Genomic DNA, 18430 nt, shown 5'->3' with positions numbered 1-18430 from the left:
TTTTTGGTGGATCAGGTTCTGCTTCCAGCACTTGACCAAAGTAAATGATTAGTAAATCATGGAAAAATGATCTTTTCACCTGGTAAGGGCAGTGTAAAATCACAGTGTGAATCATTTCCATATTTGAAATGTCGTCTTTCACATATACTTAACTCTGTAACTGTGCTTTATACAAACATATGCAAGGGGTTAACGCTGTCATTACTGGCTCTTAGTAATTAAACATTAGAAATGAATCACTTTAGAGTGAAACTAGTTATGGAACACGCTATCTTTCAAAACTACTGTGATATGTGAAACATCATCAGTTCTTTACTAGGTAAGAAACAGATGTTGGATCAGTAGGATTGACATTCGAGAGGATATGATCTGGGTAGATGAGAGAGGTTGAGTTCACGTTATCATGGAATGGTATGGACTTCCAAAAGAAGGTTTGCCTAATTGCATGTGAAACAGCTTTGAACTTCTTTGCTATTCCTTTCTTCCCTTTCCTCCCTCAGCTAGTGCAGATAGATCCCTGAATGTGAGTTACTGTTCTTTCTCAAGTGATTTGAATCTCTCCTGGATAGCTCTCCCCAAAGGATAATGATTTGAAACATCACATTTTGCCACTTGTTCAGTTCTATGGCGGCAATTTTCTTTCTGATTCTTTTAAACATTTACATTTAATAGCTTGTTCAGAGTTTGCCAAGACCCTATCAGATGTGATGCTTATACAAAAACCTTTCTGTGGCCAAGGATCAGAAGATCATAGCACATATATTGGAGAGCCTTGGGGAGAGAAAGCTTTGGGAGCAGCTTGCAGGGAAAAGGTGACAGTAGCTCCCCAGCAATCCCTGCCAATTCCCACTGTAGGAAGAATTGGACTGGGTCCCAGATGATCCAGTGTTACCAGCCTCTGTGGTCTGTCTTTTGGTAGAAGAGAGAAACATTTCTTATGAGATATCCAACGAGTTTCAGGAAGGATAAAAAGTATAACAAACATTGTAAATTATCATTCTAAGCCCACAGTGTATTTCTTCAAACTTGCCCTGTGTATAGTAGCAACAGCTAGGAGTAGATACTTAATACCAACAAAACAAAACACTATCTGAATACAGTCCTTCTTTAGGAGAAGAGATGAGAGAAAGAATACACAGATGAAAAGACAGATTTAGGTATTTAATGCATTTCCGGAAGGTGTTCAAATACTATCATCAGAGTAATACAGGAATCTGTGGAATAGGATAGAACATTTTCTAATATTTTATCAAATTTAGTTTTAAATGTCATAGCATATTGGTCTTTTAAAACGTCATCACACCCTTTAATAGCCACACAAAGCGTATATTCCTGTGGAAATGAGATTCTGGAGTTCTGAGTCTTGGTTCTGCATGTGCTGCTTGCAACTTTCATTACCGCATATCCACATGGTCTCTTGTGGACTGCTGTGAGCAGGCATCGTCCTCGCTCTGCTCCGATGCAGGCTCTCTTCATGCTCTCGGGGCCACGCTGGAGCAGTGCTGCGAGGCGCATTAGCTCAGGGTCAGCAACAATCCATTGCTACGTGGCTGTAATTTGGAGGAACCTGCACCTAGGCAGCATAGAGTGTGGAGCTCATGTTTGCAAAATATCATGTAGACCTATGATATATTTTGCTAGTTGATTGAATGTATTAATGCCTCAGGGGTGGCAGTTATAAACTGGAAATAGTATTACCTATCCCCTTTCCAGAGGCCTTGTGAGGATGCATTTATGTTTGATGTCTTATTAAGGCAATCCAGTCAGGGATGGATTGTTGTCAAAATGCCATTGTGTGTAAAGGGCACTGCAGCCCCTACGTTTATGCTGCGTTTATGCAACTCCCATTGACAGAATTATCAGGTCAGAGCATGTTGTTCAGATCCAGGAAAATACTTGTAGGTAGTTGTTATAGGTCCCATGAGTTATCACATAGTTTCACTCCTAATTTTAGTTCACTTGCTGCCTCCTAAATTGAATTGAAACATTTTCCCACTTGTAATATTCAAAGGTGTACAAATACTGTATGCAAGAGCACCTGTGACCTATTCATTGCTCAGCGGTGATAGATCTGGTAATAATGTGCTTGCTATTCTGGCTGTGCTGCACTTTGGTAACACCTAGGGTTTAATTGAAATACACTCTGACCTTGGTTTTGTTCACTGGCCATAGAATGGACATAATTGCTATGAATCTATGGAGGTATATTGTTGCGAAATGTCATATTACTAATTTTGGCTCCTCACACCCTTTTGGAAAAAAAAAATCAACTCCCAGTAAAAAACAATGATGTGCTGCAGTTTCATAAAGTCCTAAAACAAGCAATTTTCCAAAAAATTAACTTCCTGTTTCTCTGTACCTACTTTTTTAAACCAAAATGCTATCACAGTATGATAATTGCATTGCCCCTAACAGTTTCATATTCCTTCATAATTAAATAAACAGCTTGTAAATTGCAGACCACAAAATGCCTGTGTTCCACTCTTACCTTAAGGGGTTTCCATAGTTACGAAGGACAAGAAGTTTAACCATCATTTGCCAGACTCGAGGCTATTTGCAGCCTTAACTTTTTATCTTCTGTCTTTTTCTCTTTGTCTCTTTGATTATTAACGGACTGAGGGAGTAATTTGGACTCAGTTAGTCACTACAAATGCAATGATGCAAAATGGACTCTAGTGCTTTAGTGTGTTATTAGCTGGGTATGTTTGTCACAGTGTCGTCTAGAATGATGCATACTAGCAATACAGCCTATAGTTACCAAGGTTATGAAATACTTACCTAGCACTTCTCCAGCTCAACATCAAATAATTCAGACCTTAAAAATAGGAGAACACCTCTCTTAAGACAGTGTTACTGCATAGAGGGATTTAGGCAGATATGTATTTTAATTCACAGTACAAAAAGCATTGCTGCAGATTTTGCGTTGCTGCTTTCATATAATTCCCTTTCACCCCTCAATCTGCTCTATTTTTCATATTCTAAAATGAATTTGGAAAAAATTGCACTTGGTAAATCACAAACGTGATTTTCCATGCCACTAAAGTGGACTATCCTCTGATTTGTTAATCTCAAAATAATCTCATGATCTTTCTAGATGACTTCAAATTTTACCAGAGCATCTCTCTTGCCAAAGTACTACTGATTCACAGCTGCATTATATGTTCATTAAATTAAAATAATTGGCACAAATATTTTCTCCTAGTTTATATTATCTGCTGATGTCAAGGGCTCAGCAAGGCTCGAAGAATAACTTTGTATAGGTAACAAGAATATTCAGCACTGGCACTTTCAATAGGCAAGTATGCAAATTGTAATTTAGGAAAGGATGTTAAATCCTCAGGGTTTAGGCTTTAAAAAATAAACCCTAATTTTATGAGATTTGGAAGAAACTTTCTTAAGGGCAAGTATATATTCTAATTGCCAATTTTCTTCATTGTCTTCACTGTACTGGTTGCTTTTGTATATATGTTGTTTGACTATGTGATGTTCTAATCTGTCATTTCGTACATCTCTTTTTATAGATTGTGAGCAGGGAGAAAATTTTGGAAGGCATTGGGGCTACAGTCTTGGATCCTGACAGCCTTACATTTTTGCCTTTGCATCTTTTAAAACACAATGTATTGTATTGTATACAATATATTGTATACAATATATTGTAGTATTCCATAGCCTTAAGCTGCAGAATTTTTCTTGCTAGTTAAAAATCTTGCAGTATTTTGTTTAAAATGATGTTGATTTATATTATTTAATCTTTCCATATGAAAAAATGATAATAATCTATGAGACCAGAACTAGTTTATCTGAAGTAAAGTATCACTGTAGTATCTTTAAATAGATGTAGTCTTAAATCGTTGCTAGTCTGCTTAAAACAAAGAAGAACTACAGTGTTCCGAGGTAATGACCCCCATATGACAGGAGTGAAAACTGCAATGTTTTGGAGCACTGCTTTGGATTGTCATTTAATTTTTTACTACAGATTGATTTTTTACTAATTTTGTTGTTGTTCACAGATGCCTTCCAAAAGGGGATCTGTGAGTTTACTTTGATAGTAAAGAAAAAATGGATTAAGAAAGCATTCTTTGAAGAATTATAGCACTATTGTAGCTTACTCATTACCTACTAAGGTATTTCTAGCATAAGATAATGATTTCCTGAAGGTGCTTATGTGATTTTGGTAGGTATTATGCTTTCCACGTGAGAAGTAGTGGCATGCTGTTGTAAATAATTAAGAGAATTCTGTTTTCAGGCAGGGCCATTGCAAAATTTCTTCTGTACGGTTTCCTTGTTTCTTCCACATAAATATCTGTCCAGAAGAATATAAAAAATGGAAGTGGGGAGAAAAAAAAGAAAACCTTCAGAGAAACTTTGTGTTATCAACTGAATTAGCGAAGTGAGAAGAGTAAAGTGGGGCTTGAACAACCCAAGGGATCAGTGATGAGGTAGAAAACCCTTTTACCTGTATGTAATTGGTTTGAATTGAGCCCAGGTCAATACAGATTGAAAATTCCTAATGTCTACATGGGGTCTCAAGGAAATGAATCGAAATTAACTTTGAAAATGGACTAGCTAAACTGGACTGCATTCTTTTATTGACACTGTTAATTAAAATTACAGTGGCCTTGATTCAATTTACGTTAAATTAAATTCTAAATAAGAGTGACCACTCAAAGATTTAATGTAATTTAATTAACCTACTTTCAAAGTTAATTCCAATTAAATTTCTAGAATGTTTCTGGGTGAACTAGTACCTAGCTGTATTTTGGTGACTTTTATTAAACGAATTCAGGTCAGTTCACAGTAGACAACTCATAGGTTGCTCCCATTCACACTACTGTGAGCAGTCTCAACAGAGAGATTCGGACTATTTTGTCCTTTTAACCCCTTGGGTGACATCTAGGGAAAGTGCAAGGGCCAACAAAGAAATCAACAGATTCCTCTTAATAATAATCAGTATTTCATACAGAAACATCCATTACGTTTTATCTGATATTTTCTATGCTGGTCCTATAAAATTAGCAAATGTTAACAGTTGTATTGAGGATATAAAGTGAAATGAAGCTTAGGAGTGAAAGAAAATTTAGAAATAAAAGGACTTGCCAGACTGATGGTGTTTGAAAGTCTGAGAAACCTCTTAATTTCTGGCTAAAATGCAAATAATCTTTCCTGGATCAACATGCACAAAATATCTCATTTTAAAAAGGTCTATTTCAGCTTCGTTTATGTTAGCTGAAGTTATGGAGAAAGCTACAAACCTTAGGAAGATGTAGTAGAGGAAAAATGAAAGTGCTGGAAATAAGGGGTTAAAATCATGCTGGAAAATAAAGCTGTTTTCTGTAAAACAAAATGAAAGAGAAGAAGAAAAAGGCAGACTGGATCCAACTCATCCTTGATTGAACTTTCCTGAAATCAATGGTGATTCAGTAGGATTAAATGTGTCCAACCACATTTAGGTCTTACAGGTCAGTGTCTTACTGGTTCAGCTGAGTCTTAGAGGGTTTGTAGAAGGGAGAGGGGGAAATATCCATGGTACAGCAATATCTGTTCAGCCTCCTACACTGACATGCTTCAAGGGGCCACAGGGAATCCCATAGCCAACTACCGAAACACACACAAAGGAGAGTAATTTGCATTGTGAGTGTCTTGATTTACCTAATCACGTGAGTAATCAATTTGCATTGCAGGGCTGCCTATCTAGCACTCTTTGCCCTTCACTGCATTTAACTAAAAATAAAATAAAACCTAAATAGATAAAAGCTGCTGGGCTTTGAAACCTCTCAGGTTGTTAGGCATTATTGCAATGGCTCCCCAAACTGTTGTTGAGATTTTTAAAGTCCCACAGCAATGAAAAGGGAAAACTGATTTTTAAGAATGGAGGAAAGGAAGAGAAAAGGAAAAAAGAAAAGGAAAGAAAAGAAAAGGAAACGACTCTATAGTTGCAGTGATGAGTTTTCACTGTAAAATAGTCCATTAAAAAAAAAAAAAAAACTCAGGAACTAATCTGTGAGAAAAATGAAGCAGAAGATTAAGAAGAGAAGGACTTGCAATCATACTTTAACCAATCTATTTACTGATTTTGCATGATGTTTATTGTAATGCTCTACTAAAACCATAGCATGTTATTCCTTTCTTGGTGGCACAGAAATTCTGTGAAGAAAAAATATCGTGTAATTGTGCCATATATGGATAAGTATGCAAAGTGTTTGTACTTCTTTTGAGTTGAAGAGTGCTATTCCTCAGGGGCTGAGCCAGGTGGAAAGGAATTTCAGGAGAGAGAGGCAGAAGGCGAGCAGGAGGGTATGGTGAATGAACCCATAGCGACATGGTTCCCCCAGCCCACCCCTTCACAGCCATATGGGGACACACATCTGAGACTACAGGAGCATCTGCAGAGCAGATGTCGATTGAGGATTTCTGACCCCAGTGGAGCTCCCTGCCCACAGTTCAGTCTCTGTTCAGGGACAAAGGTTTACCCTAACGTGTTTCAGTATTTTGTGCAGCTAAAACAGATTATGTGCCTGTTTCCTGGTATCTAGACTAAAACTCTCCTGCCTTCCCCTGCTGGCACTGCTGCCAAAAGGGGATCAGTATGAGATCTTGTGAGCGTTCAAGGTTCTTCAAAGAGAGTTGAGTCACCTCTGTATAAGGTTGTCCTGGGATTTAGGCCTATTTTCGTTATTGTGCTCCATGCTCTGTTCCATACAGAAACTATTTTCAATGCTCCAGTGCTGATACTACCGGCAGAAACTTTCCAGCATAATTAGTTGCTTGATGCACCTCGGTCCTCTTCATATGTTTGGAAATCTGCCATTTAATTTGTAACTGTGGAGTGGCTTGTTTACTAAAAAATGCAGATATCTTTGAAAAGGGTTTTTCTCAATTAGCTCTTTAAAAAGATGTGGTGTACAGCATATGTAATTGTGCTATATAAAGTGAAGCAAAGGTGCCTTTTCTGAATGCAATCACATGTTATCAACTTAGTTGTAAAAAGCAATCTAAAAGCTCCTTATCCTGAAATCTTCTGGCACAAGCCTGAAGGAGAGTTGTGCTAATTTAACTGGGTTTTAGCTGAGATTTATTCTTTGATATAGTTATGATGGTTGAATTATATACTGATAATTTAATCATCTGATACCTGACATATTCTTTTTATACTTTCAATGTAGCAACATACAGCATCACATCCTGCTTTGTCATGGCAGATGCACAGCCATCTACCAAAGTGCATTAGATCACACTGTATTGTAAAACTTATACTGTGTAATGGATTAAGGCCTATATGTTTATCTGTGATTGAAAAGAATCTGTAGGTCTAAGGAAGTGGCATAAAACCATGGTCTTTGCATCACTTCACTGCTGAGATAATTGTTCATAGGCCCACACACTAGAAAGCTAAGAATGAGTTGCCAACAGCAACTAAACTGCCAGTGTGGCAGGTAAGGATCACTGGAGTTTAGAAAAATATCTTTGCTACCTGTCGTATCTCATTAGGCTGATCTTTGGGAATGGTATGGGACTTCTGTTCTATAATTAAAGCTCTCCCTTACAGGAATATCTGTCAGCGATCAGAGTGGTTATAGCCACTTTACACTGGTAAAATGAGCAAAGCACATCAGGCCTAAGGCCTAATTACAAAAAATAGAAAAATGAATTGTCTATTCCATTTCAGTGCACCTTAGGAAGGCATCTCTGCATGCACATGTTCAGCAAAGTTACCTTATAGTGGCATAACTGCTGAATCCTTAAGGCTGTCCCTAAAAAAAAGCTGCATCTCTCTGCAGAGGTAGATTAGCTTTGTCATGACTTCCTTTGTCTTCTACATTAGATCTGAAGAAGGTAATGCTTTTTGCTCAAAGCCAGATACGTAGTACATTGGGACTAACTGAAGAATTATCAGAGAGAGAGAAAAATGTGCATATCAAATGCCTATCTGAGTAAAGATTTTCTGAAATCTGTGGAAATAGAGAACAAAATAAATGCCTGTGTGTATGTGTCTATGACCATAAACAAAACATATATTACTGTACTAAAATGACAGATAACATATGCTTTGGTAATTAGAACACTTCCAGGGACAGATTTAAGGTCATGTTTGGAAACACAATTTAATAATTGTATGGTGTTTGGGGAAGTCACTGTGCAGTGAGGACAGCATTTTAAACTCCGTTTTAAATATATACAGCAGAGGGCACTAGTGTTATTGAATTGACCATAGAGTTGATATTTTGGTACTAGAAAAATGCCAAAATATCCCTCAGAAAACAGAGAGTTGTCAATAGAAACTAAAGAAACTGGTTGATGGTCTGTGTTCCATGTGTGGATTTATAAAGCTAAACCTTCATGTGTGTCTCTAGCATAATAGACAGATATTGAACAGCAAATTACTCTAGTACAGAATTCCAGATGGGCCTTTATGTAAAGCCCATTAAAATATTTCCATAATATTCTTCAAGTCTTTAAATGAATTTTTCCACTGTGTTTTCGCACTGGCTACATTTTTTCCCAGTGTGATTTAAAATGACTGTGAGATAAAATGACTGCACAAAGACTTCCGGCATGCTAAGCTCTGAGCGGTGGAGAGCTACCAGTCTAACAGAGAGGACCTTAATACATTCATAGCATGACAAGGAATCTCACCGCCATATATTACTTAGCCTCGTGCAAAGCTCACAGGTTGAAAGCGAGGGCTTGCAAGTGGATGCCTGTCATAGTTTCTATTGGCCATGGTGACTCTCTGGCATCCTCAGATCCCCTGTACTTCAGCAGTACCAAGCCCAATTAGTGTGGTCTTATGCTAAATACTGGATTTTTCTTCCTGTATTACCAAAGCGGAGGGAAAAAAGTTTAGTAACGTAAATAAATACAAAGTTAAATCAAGTGATGGTTACAAAAGCTAAGATACACTCTCTCTGCCTCTCACAAAGATAAAAAAAGATTCCAGATGAATAAGGATATAGATCTCTCATATTTTAAGCAGGATATAGCTAGAGGTAGAAAAAACAAACACACCAAAACGTATGGAAACATATCTAGAACTTGCCATCAGAAAATGGCAATCCTGACTTGGAACTTATACACTGAGGCAAAACAAATAAGGAGTCAGTGAGAAGTTTATATTTGAAGTACATATAGATATAAATAATGTAGAAATGTTCCCTAAGGGGCTTTGGGAGAGCATAGTTCTGAGATGTATGGCTGATTGAGATATACGTAGCACAGGTCCCAGATGAGAAAAGTAAACATAAATGCCAAAGGCTAGTTTGGCCTTCAGCACAAGGAAAGAGCTGTTCTATGTGGCTAATTCATTTTTTGAATCGGTAATCAAATATAGGGTGGATATAAGGAATTCAGTTCAAAATAAAACAAAAGCATTTATTTTCAAAAACTTTTTGCAACCAAGACATGGAAATATTTTGCTTTGGGTGGAACAGATTATGCTTATCAATCTCATAGCTGGATATTTTATTTGTCATAATGAAATACTGTTTTCAAATAAAAGGTTTTAGTCTTTTTTTTTCCCCATGAAGCATATAGGTAGTGATGGAAAGGGAAAGATTTTTGGATGTGGGTGAAGGGCCTGGTGGGATTTCCAGCTGCCTTTGGGAGCTAAAAGTAGGAATAGAAAGGAAGTGCCCTGGAGTGCTTGCAGCATGATTTGACATGCCCAGCTTTATGGAGACTGGCAAAGAAGCAAGTGATGGAAGTTTATGTATACACTGGCAGATGCTGAAGGTGCTTGCTCTCTCATATCCTTTCTTACTCTTGCTACATTTTCTTATTCTAATAATCCCCTACTTTTCCTGTTCCTGCAAGGTATATGGGAGACAGGAATGAGAGTGGAAAGTAGCAAAAAGAAAGGTAGAGAAGGTAGAGAAATCATATGGTATCTCGCAAAGTTGGCATTTAATAGCAAATAGGTATGAGATAAAACATGAAAGAATCCTGTAGTTTTACAAGCCAGTCCCACACCATGCCAGGCATACAACGAAAATTAGTGGCCCTGAAGCTTAAGAGAGCAGACTGAGTTCGCATCTTAGTTACAGTGAAGACGATAAAATTGCACAATGGTAAAAAGTTCGGTTCAATGTGTTTTTGTATCTGTTTTATTACTTGTTAATGGAATTCATTATTCAGTCCAAGTCCTTAGGGGATAAGATTTAAAAGAATTAAGAAAAAATGAGAGAGGAAAAAAAAAAGACAAATCTACCCAATAAAACAAAACTAGAGACAAACGAGAAGTTTAATACAATCACGTTAATGATCATAGAAGATGGTTAATAATTATTCCACAGCAAAATTCACGGATCACAGATCTTAACTAAAGAGCCTGAAATTGGTATTATACTCGTTGATGTGATTCTGTCGGCTTCAACAGGCAGATTCTTCTTCATAACAATGTAAGAAAGATGGGAACCAAGTGCTTTTCACCCCTGTTTTGCAGTTATTTTTATTACAGTTGGCTTTTTTTATGGAAGAGAAGTTGTCTTTTAGTGAATTCTAGTGATGTAGTTTGAGAGTGTTTCTCCATCTGTCGTGGTCAGCTCCTCTGAAAAGATCAAGGACCACCTCTTAAGCCTGTAGGAGAAAGGAAGGCAGGTACCGCAGCCATCCCTCATCAGAGGCTAGTACATTATCCTAAACCTGTGAAACTGATGTTCTGGAGTACAGTGGTTAGCTGTTGGCAGAAGGAAGGGAAGGAGAGCCAGGAGCAGTAACATCTAACACCACAGCCTCAGGGTTCTCCAGAGACATCTGACAAAAGTGTAAGCTATGGAGAGAAAAGTTCAGTGACTTGGCCAAGGTTGCAAAACACATTAGTTTCATGAATCTTTCATAACAAGGCTGATGTTTTATAAATAGCACTTTTAGAGCAGATCAGACAAACAGGTACAACCCAGATCTTCCAATTACGATTCACAGATTTTTTTTAACCATTATATTGGCTTTCTCTTCAGTAAATTATTAAAACTGAGAAGAAAACACTTGCTAGGTCTGAAATATTGTAACAAGTTCAAAAAAAATGAAGAAGTAAATTCTCAAAAATGTATTTTCTGAATAGGTAATTAGAAAAAAGTCTTTCATTAAATGAATTACTGTGAAATGCAAGTTAATATATTTTCTGTTTTCTTTTTATTTTTTTAAGAAAGATAGATTTTTACACAAAATGAAACAATTTAGAGCCTGGAGTAGAAAACCTTTGCCTGACAGTGTTTTGTTCTACTGAATACATGTATTATGCATTTGGGTGCTCTGGGTTATAAATATGCTTTAAGCTTGCTGTAATTTATAAGACTTCACTTTTGGCTGATTTATAGGAAATTTCATTAATCTCTACAGCAGAGGGACCTTGCAGTGAGCGGCAGATTGAAAATGAGCTGAGGGCTGGGGGCTTTAAGAGCTACCACAAATGAATCAGCACTGAAAAACTTTGAATGGTAATGATCATTTGTAGTGGAAAGGTCTTTTTTTCCCATTACACTAAGATCTGTAGGATTTTTTTAGAGGTACCAATGAAGTTGTCAGCCCTGCAGCTACAGAGATGTTTTTCAGCCCTTAAATGGCTATTCTTATTTCTGTGTTCAGCACCCATTTACTAATGAGTGTTTCTCTGCTGCTGCTGCCAAACAAAGGAATGGAGGAGGAAATATCATGAGATTGGATGATGCTGTTTAACGGTAGGGGAGGGCTGATGCTCGGCATTTCACACAACAGGTTTCTTTTTTGTTATTGTTTTTTAAATCTGAAAAAAAAGTCAGCTCTGACCTTAACATTTGTATGACCTGCTATGATCAGTATTAAAGTCTTTACTTCTAGCTGAACTCCCATGCAGCAACGCATTTGTACAGAGAAAGAGTTTTCATCCATACACAACAGGAGTCTCCGCTTGCTTTTCATAGTATCTGTTAAGTCTTGTGTTACTTAGAATGTACAAATAAAGTTAAAACCTTGCATATCTTGATGATTCCTATCTTACTCATTTTTACCTACTGAGCCCTTCTCACTACTTACAACTCCCTTCTTGAGTTAGAACATTTATTTTAGGTATCCAGTGTAGCTGAACCTGTTATCTGCTAACCAGCTACATATGTTGTAATTTGGAAAGAGCAGAAAAAAATAGTGTCTGGATATGTCACATCTCATTGATAACTACAGCTGACACAGCTGTAGGGGAAACTATGAGAATTTGTAAAAATTGTAGCTATAGAATTTGATGAAACTGGGAGAGTTGACTGAAAAGACTTGAAAAGTCTTTGTTTAGAGAGCCCATTTAAATACTTGGAATTAATTTAGTGTTCTCCTTCTCCTTTCTTTCTTTCAGGCTATTCAAACTCCAGAAGGACCAATACCAAATAAATTATGAATGTTGAACAAGATGTCCTTACATCCACAGCAGATAATGATAGGTCCTAGGTTTAACAGGGCCCTATTTGACCCCCTGCTTGTGGTGCTGCTGGCTCTTCAGCTTCTTGTGGTGGCTGGTCTAGTGAGGGCTCAAACTTGTCCTTCAGTCTGCTCCTGCAGCAACCAGTTCAGTAAAGTGATTTGTGTACGGAAAAATCTGAGAGACGTGCCAGACGGCATCTCCACCAACACCAGGTTACTCAATCTCCATGAGAACCAGATCCAAATCATTAAAGTGAATAGCTTCAAGCATCTGAGGCACCTAGAAATCCTGCAGCTCAGCAGGAATCACATCAGAACAATTGAAATAGGGGCCTTCAATGGTCTGGCCAATCTCAATACTTTGGAACTCTTTGACAATCGTCTGACCACTATCCCAAATGGGGCTTTTGTATACCTATCAAAACTGAAGGAACTGTGGCTGAGAAACAACCCCATTGAGAGTATCCCTTCTTATGCTTTTAACAGAATCCCGTCTCTCCGGAGGTTGGATCTGGGAGAATTGAAAAGGCTTTCATATATCTCAGAAGGTGCCTTTGAAGGTCTGTCCAATTTGAGGTATTTGAACCTTGCCATGTGCAACCTTCGAGAGATTCCTAACCTCACGCCACTTGTAAAACTGGACGAGTTAGATCTTTCTGGGAACCACCTGACTGCCATCCGGCCAGGTTCCTTCCAAGGGTTAATGCATCTTCAAAAATTGTGGATGATACAGTCTCAGATTCAAGTGATAGAAAGGAATGCTTTCGATAACCTTCAGTCACTTGTGGAGATCAATCTGGCACACAACAATCTAACACTGCTGCCTCATGACCTGTTCACACCACTCCGTCTAGAAAGGATCCACTTGCATCACAATCCTTGGAACTGCAACTGTGATATCCTTTGGCTCAGCTGGTGGATTAAAGATAAGGCACCCTCCAATACTGCATGCTGCGCCCGTTGCCACACACCTCCCAGTTTGAAAGGAAGGTACATTGGTGAGCTGGACCTGAATTACTTCACATGTTATGCTCCGGTCATAGTGGAGCCACCAGCGGACCTCAACGTCACAGAAGGCATGGCTGCAGAGATGAAATGCCGAGCATCAACCTCCCTGACCTCTGTATCCTGGATTACTCCAAATGGATCTGTTATGACACACGGGGCATACAGAGTTCGGATTGCTGTGCTCAGTGATGGCACATTAAATTTTACAAAGGTAACTGTGCAAGACACAGGTTTGTATACATGCATGGTGAGTAACTCTGTTGGGAATACCACAGCTTCTGCCACACTGAATGTGACTGCCCTGGATAACCCTGGTTACACATACTTTTCAACCGTCACAGTAGAGACTGTGGAACCTTCTCAGGATGAGGCACAGACCACAGAGCAGGTTGGGCCCACACCAGTTACCAACTGGGAGACCACTAACATGACAACCTCACTTACTCCACAGAGCACAAGATCAACAGAAAAAACATTCACCATCCCTGTGACGGACGCAAACAATGGGATCCCAGGAATAGATGAGGTTATGAAGACTACCAAAATCATAATTGGTTGTTTTGTGGCTATCACTCTCATGGCTGCTGTGATGCTGGTAATTTTCTACAAAATGCGGAAACAGCATCACCGGCAGAACCATCATGCTCCAACACGGACTGTAGAGATCATTAATGTGGATGATGAGCTTACAGGTGACACACCCATAGAGAGTCACTTGCCCATGCCAGCAATAGAGCATGAGCACCTAAATCACTATAACTCTTATAAGTCTCCTTTCAACCACACAACAACAGTTAACACAATAAATTCAATACACAGTTCAGTGCATGAACCGTTATTGATCCGAATGAACTCAAAAGACAATGTACAAGAGACTCAAATCTAAAACATTTATGACAGTATGGGGTGGGGGTGGGGGTGGGGGACAACGAAAGACAGTTTATAAAACAAATGACACAAATGACTGGGCTAAATCTACTGTTTCAAAAAAGTGTCTTTACAAAGAAAAAGAAATTTATTTATTAAAAATTCTATTGTGATCTAAAGCAGACAAAATTATGTGTATTCCTCAGAACCTGTTTTTGCTGCACTTATTTACCGTCCTCCTTCCCTTTTTCCTCCCCAACGTACCATGACTCCCATTTGCCATATTTTTCATAGGAGATCTTGATTCCCTAAAAGAACTGGTCTAGGAAATTTTGTAAGAATTCTGTTACGCTTTGGGAACTTTTATGGTGAATTCTAGTTGTGAAATTTGGTCTATTTTGTTGTTTATTTTTCTCTTTTTTTCTTTTCACACGCCCTTTTGAAATTATTCAACAGGGAATGGTATATTAGCAGCAACTTTACAAGTGGGAAAAAGAAATAAACAAACCTTTTTTTCTCATGTAATGACCTGCTTTGCATTTACCAAAAGGACCACTCTGCTGTGGAGAAGTGGGGAAAAGTAAAAAAAAAAAAAAAAGAAAAAAAAAGGCCAAGAAATTAATTTACTTGTGCAAACATGTGAAACCCATGATCTTTTAAACAATTCTAGAACCAGAATTTGTAGTTCAAACACTAAACTAAGATTATAAATAAAATATTGTTTTTTCTGTATGTGGATATAGCTCATTTTTAGTGTGACTTTAAACCATCAAAAGTTTGTTAAAATTTTTGCAGTATTCTTCTGTGATGGTCCGAAACACAATCACTTTAAAGAGAATAATTAAAGCATTTTGGATCATTACTGAAGAATAGCGTAGTTTTCATTTTATTACATGTAAACAACATACTGGCAAACAAGGATGCTTGACTCTTAATGCAGAATTATGATGATTCATTCTAACAGTATTTTCATTTATCTCCTTTATGTTGAGAGAAATATTCCACAATACCCAAAGTTCTACAAAAGTTCTGTGAAGAACTTACTAAACAATGCTGAAAAGCTTTCTTTTTTTTTTTTTCCTGTTATCCATAATTGTCAATAAGAAAAATTCATCTTTCTTTCAAAGCTAGTGTTTTCCAGGTCAGTTGTTTTGGTAGTCCTTCTAGGAGTAAATATAAAATTTGTTTAGATAGCTATAATGCATATCAGATCTGCATCCCTGTGTACAAAATGGTACCAAAATGCTATTAAAGGAATAACTCACAGGAAGAAGTCTGAGGATTTTGGTTTAACAAAGAAGAAAAATAGAAAAAACAGACTCAGCCACATCAGCAGAGAATATAGGTTACTATAACTTGCATGACAAATTAAACTTCCTTAGAGTAGCTAGTTTATGTTACATTGATTTAAAATCATTTATGAATAGGAAATGTGCACCCTTTTGCTTCCTATTGATATGTGTCCTCTGGTTTTACCCTACTGGTATGGGAATGGTGTATAGCTTGTATGCTGAAAGCGAAAAGGACAGTTTTGCATAAGAAAACCAGCTGTCAGGAGACTAGTCCTCTAGATGTAGAATTTCTGCCGGATAAAGCTACTTCATGTGTTCACGAGTGAGTAGAAGAATTTTAAGAAGATTTAGGTTAGGAAAAATAATCTTATGTATCAGATCGGAATGTCTTTTCACTGATTTCCTTACTTAACTGACTATGAGTTTCAGAGTCCTCTGCAAGGTAAATAATGTTCTTAGTTCTTATCAAAACCTCTTTGGGGCATTCTAGTATGCAGGAGTATGCAAGGTGAAGATCCTACTGAACAGTATAATTCTCTTCTGTAAATTTAAGAAGGAATATCTACTGGAAAGGTTGAGAGGGTAAATATCTCTTATAGGATGCACAATTCTCAAGGTTGCAAGTGAACATTACAGGAAGAAGACCTGATTTAAAGAGAACACTAGAGATAGGTGACGATGAATCACACTCTGCAAGGACTCTGATAAGTATAATGCAGAATGAAACCCAAAGTCCTATAATAATCTCAAAGAAACATTTGGCAAGACATTATCCTTTTGATGTATTACATGAAAAATAATATCTACACTAAGGGAATTTTAATAGAGGACAAAGATAGACCTGAATGTGAAATACTGAAATCGCCATTCCTAGCTTTACCTTCTGTTTCTTCAAAGTGCATTAGAGCATTTCATTGGTGATCTCTTTAAGCATTGTGATAAAATCTGTGCAGAAAGATTGCAAGTACGCTGCGGTTTGTATTTTGTCCAGTGTAGCCTTATGACCAATGCTTATCTGACAATATATAAAAAAATTATTTCTAAGAAACCTAAATCTTGGCCATCTGTAATCAGCAGGTTTATGTTAGAAAATGATGACTACTCTCTAACCAGTATTTGTTAAAGCACTTGTGGTCACCGTGGTTTTATAAGCATGCAGCTTTTACAAACTCCTGAAGATTAAGTGGAAGAGGCCTTAAAGGAAAAAGGAATAGCTATTGCAAAGCGGGACACAGAATCAGTAAAGGTCTTTATTCCTCTTCAAATTAATACAAAATAATGTCAGTGACTGCTTTAAATAATAGATATATTCTTATTGAGTGTTAATCATTCATTTATTTTGGCTAATCAAATAAAAAAACCAAATCCTTCAGATACTCCTGTTTGCTCCTGATAAGGCTAAATAAAAGGGATTTTGGTGTGTTTTGTTGAGAGACGATATATGTGTTATGTAGAAACCATACTGGTTATATCTTCCCCAGGGAAGAAACAATTTTTCCTTCTTGCAACCTTAGATTATTTGTGCTTCCTTCCTACTTCTGTAACACACCTATTACTTCTGCAGATTAACTAGGTGTCAGAGAACCTAACAACTTAAGCTACGAGCTGAGCTCTGCACTAACGTGAGAGGCGCGCTCTGCAGTCTGTTTTTGCTGCTCTGGTCGCATGTGACTGCAGCCTGCTACTGCTCCTGAGACTACGATGTTAAGAACCAAGCAGTGGATCCCTGTATGGCAGAGCACAACTGCTAGAAAGCTGTAATGAAATTTCCCTTGCAGGTAACATACTGGATGGGATAAGATGTAAAATAAATCGTGCAACAAAACTGTGGTCTTGATTATGAGCTATCATGTTTAGTGTGCTCGTGAGAAAGGATGAGTTATTCCTCAGTTCATCTTACAGAGTCTGAAGATGTTTTCCCGCTGTCTTGTACGAATACAAAGTGCAAACCATTTTCTCTCTGGAATGGTCACCAAGTCTTACAAATCTTGCCGTATGCAGAAGTAACCTGTGAAAAGCAAGTAAGTTTCATTCAATTCAGCATACAAGATGGACATTTTATTTTTCTTTGAAAAGGACTAGATGTATGAAAATTATCATGATGTTATGGGTCTTTTTGCTAAAAGTGTAACGCATTAAAAATTATATGCAATAGTTTTCAAGATTCCCTTTCCTACTGATGACATTATAGGTTAATCATAGCATCAGAAAAGCGATATCTAAGTTAATATGGTATTTAGATTTAGCTTCAAAGTCTTGTGAAAATTTTTCACAGCAGCTATCACAAACTTTTCTGTATCAGATATAAATATTCCTGTAGTCTTTTAAATGAGGATGGAAAATCTTTCCAATCTATTATCCATTTCCTAAAGCTTATATTTTAGTATTTATGTTAGCTAAGTACAGCATTTTCAATATTTCCAGTTTTTTGAAGTGCAGTTGGTGAAGTGCTAGGAAATGGTAGGAGCTCCTTTGCAATTTCATGCTGAAAGAAGTAAAAAAGAAATATTTTATCCTAATCTGCAAGACAGAACAAGAATGAGACTTCAGTTTGTGGGTTTCTGTTTTTCTTATTAGAACTATTTGATGCATCTTTCTCTCTTTTATGCAGATGTGGCCAAAGAAATCTTCATTTCAAGCTTGTATCTAAAATTTAATCTACAGTTACTCTGAAAGTGGTGATGGACGTTTTAATGTGGAGGTGGTATTTTATATATAGTATTGAAACAGAAAAACACCCACAGCCATCACTACTGAAACACAGTAGTACTAGCAGCAGTTCGTAAGCAAGGACACAGTTCATCAGATTCTGGGAAACCTGCCTGGTTCCGTGGTCATGCCTTTAGCACCGTGTACTTTGCAATTGGAAGAGCACTGCAGGG

The 18430-nt window shown here is 37.5% G+C and overlaps 1 protein-coding gene across 18 annotated transcripts in view; it reads left to right on the top strand.

Moving 5' to 3' along the window:
* The window catches only part of LRRC4C (leucine rich repeat containing 4C), a 551925-nt gene extending 534965 nt beyond the window's left edge, over nt 1-16960 (top strand). For all 18 annotated transcript variants that reach the window (XM_068945546.1, XM_009682821.2, XM_068945542.1 and 15 more), the window contains one exon: nt 12317-16960. In XM_068945546.1, coding sequence (XP_068801647.1) covers nt 12359-14275 — 1917 coding nt within the window. In that variant the 5' untranslated portion in view covers nt 12317-12358 and the 3' untranslated portion in view covers nt 14276-16960. The remainder of the gene's footprint in view (nt 1-12316) is intronic.
* Nucleotides 16961-18430: the final 1470 nt, after the last annotated feature.

This window comes from Struthio camelus, chromosome 5 (assembly GCF_040807025.1).
Source record: "Struthio camelus isolate bStrCam1 chromosome 5, bStrCam1.hap1, whole genome shotgun sequence".
NCBI classification, from domain to species: Eukaryota; Metazoa; Chordata; class Aves; order Struthioniformes; family Struthionidae; genus Struthio; species Struthio camelus.
The sequence above is the reverse complement of the archived record's forward strand: the minus strand, read 5'-3'. Positions and strand labels throughout refer to the sequence as shown.